Raw genomic sequence first — 941 nt, forward strand, 5'->3', positions numbered from 1 at the left:
CAACACCAATGTCCTCTCAGCAATTAGCCAGAGATGATTTTTAAAATGAGAATATCTGAAAGAAACTTGACTACTCTCACAAACGAGAAAACTAAAAATGAACCCGACTGGTCTGAAAAATTAAGTAAAAAAAAACAGGAAAAATGATCCAGAATCTTTGTCCGGTACCAGATCGATCCCAAAATCTAATCAGTTCATGCCAGTCACAGGGCCAAACATCCCTGAAAGTTTCATCCGAATCCTTCCAGCGGTTCTTGAGATATCTTGTCCACGGCAAAGTCAACTTCGGCAGAATTTGAACTCAGAACGAAATGCCACTAAGCATTTTGCCCAGAGTGCTACCAATTCTGCCAGCTTGCTGCCTTTAATAGTGACAATGATAACAATGGTTTCACATTTGGACACAAGGCCAGCAATTTTGTAAGTCAATTACATCAAAGTTTGCTTTGCAGTGTTACCATTTATTCCCAGTCTTCAACTTAGGCAACACCACATATTTCAGTCAGTAAATATCTAAAATAGAGAGAAAGTAACTTACCGATATAACCAATCTAAGAGGTAGTTTGGCATTGCTCTTATTGGCCAGCCTCACTGGTAAACTCTTACTTGTGCCCCAACTCTGCTTACCAAAATCCAATGACTTTGGTTCAATCTGAAAAATGATTTTGATAATAATAATAATAATTTCTAATATAGGCACAAGGCCTGAAATTTTGGGTAGGGGGATAATCAATTACGTTGATCCCAGTGCTTAACTGGTACTTAATTTATCGACCCCGAAAGGATGAAAAGCAAAGTCAACCTCAACAGAATTTGAACTCAGAACGTAAGGACAGATGAGATGCCACAAAGCATTTTGCCAGTCATGCTAACAATTCTGCCAGCTCACCACCATCATCATAATAATAATAATAATAATAATAATAATAATAATAATAATA

The 941-nt window shown here is 37.2% G+C and overlaps 1 protein-coding gene across 1 annotated transcript in view; it reads right to left on the reverse strand.

Annotated features, from left to right (window-relative positions):
• The window catches only part of LOC106878835 (uncharacterized), a 13,075-nt gene that overhangs the window by 4,796 nt on the left and 7,338 nt on the right, over nucleotides 1-941 (reverse strand). Inside the window, exon 6 of the mRNA XM_014928176.2 lies at nucleotides 539-652. Coding sequence (XP_014783662.2) covers nucleotides 539-652 — 114 coding nt within the window. The remainder of the gene's footprint in view (nucleotides 1-538; nucleotides 653-941) is intronic.

Source organism: Octopus bimaculoides, chromosome 25 (assembly GCF_001194135.2).
Source record: "Octopus bimaculoides isolate UCB-OBI-ISO-001 chromosome 25, ASM119413v2, whole genome shotgun sequence".
NCBI classification, from domain to species: domain Eukaryota; kingdom Metazoa; phylum Mollusca; class Cephalopoda; order Octopoda; family Octopodidae; genus Octopus; species Octopus bimaculoides.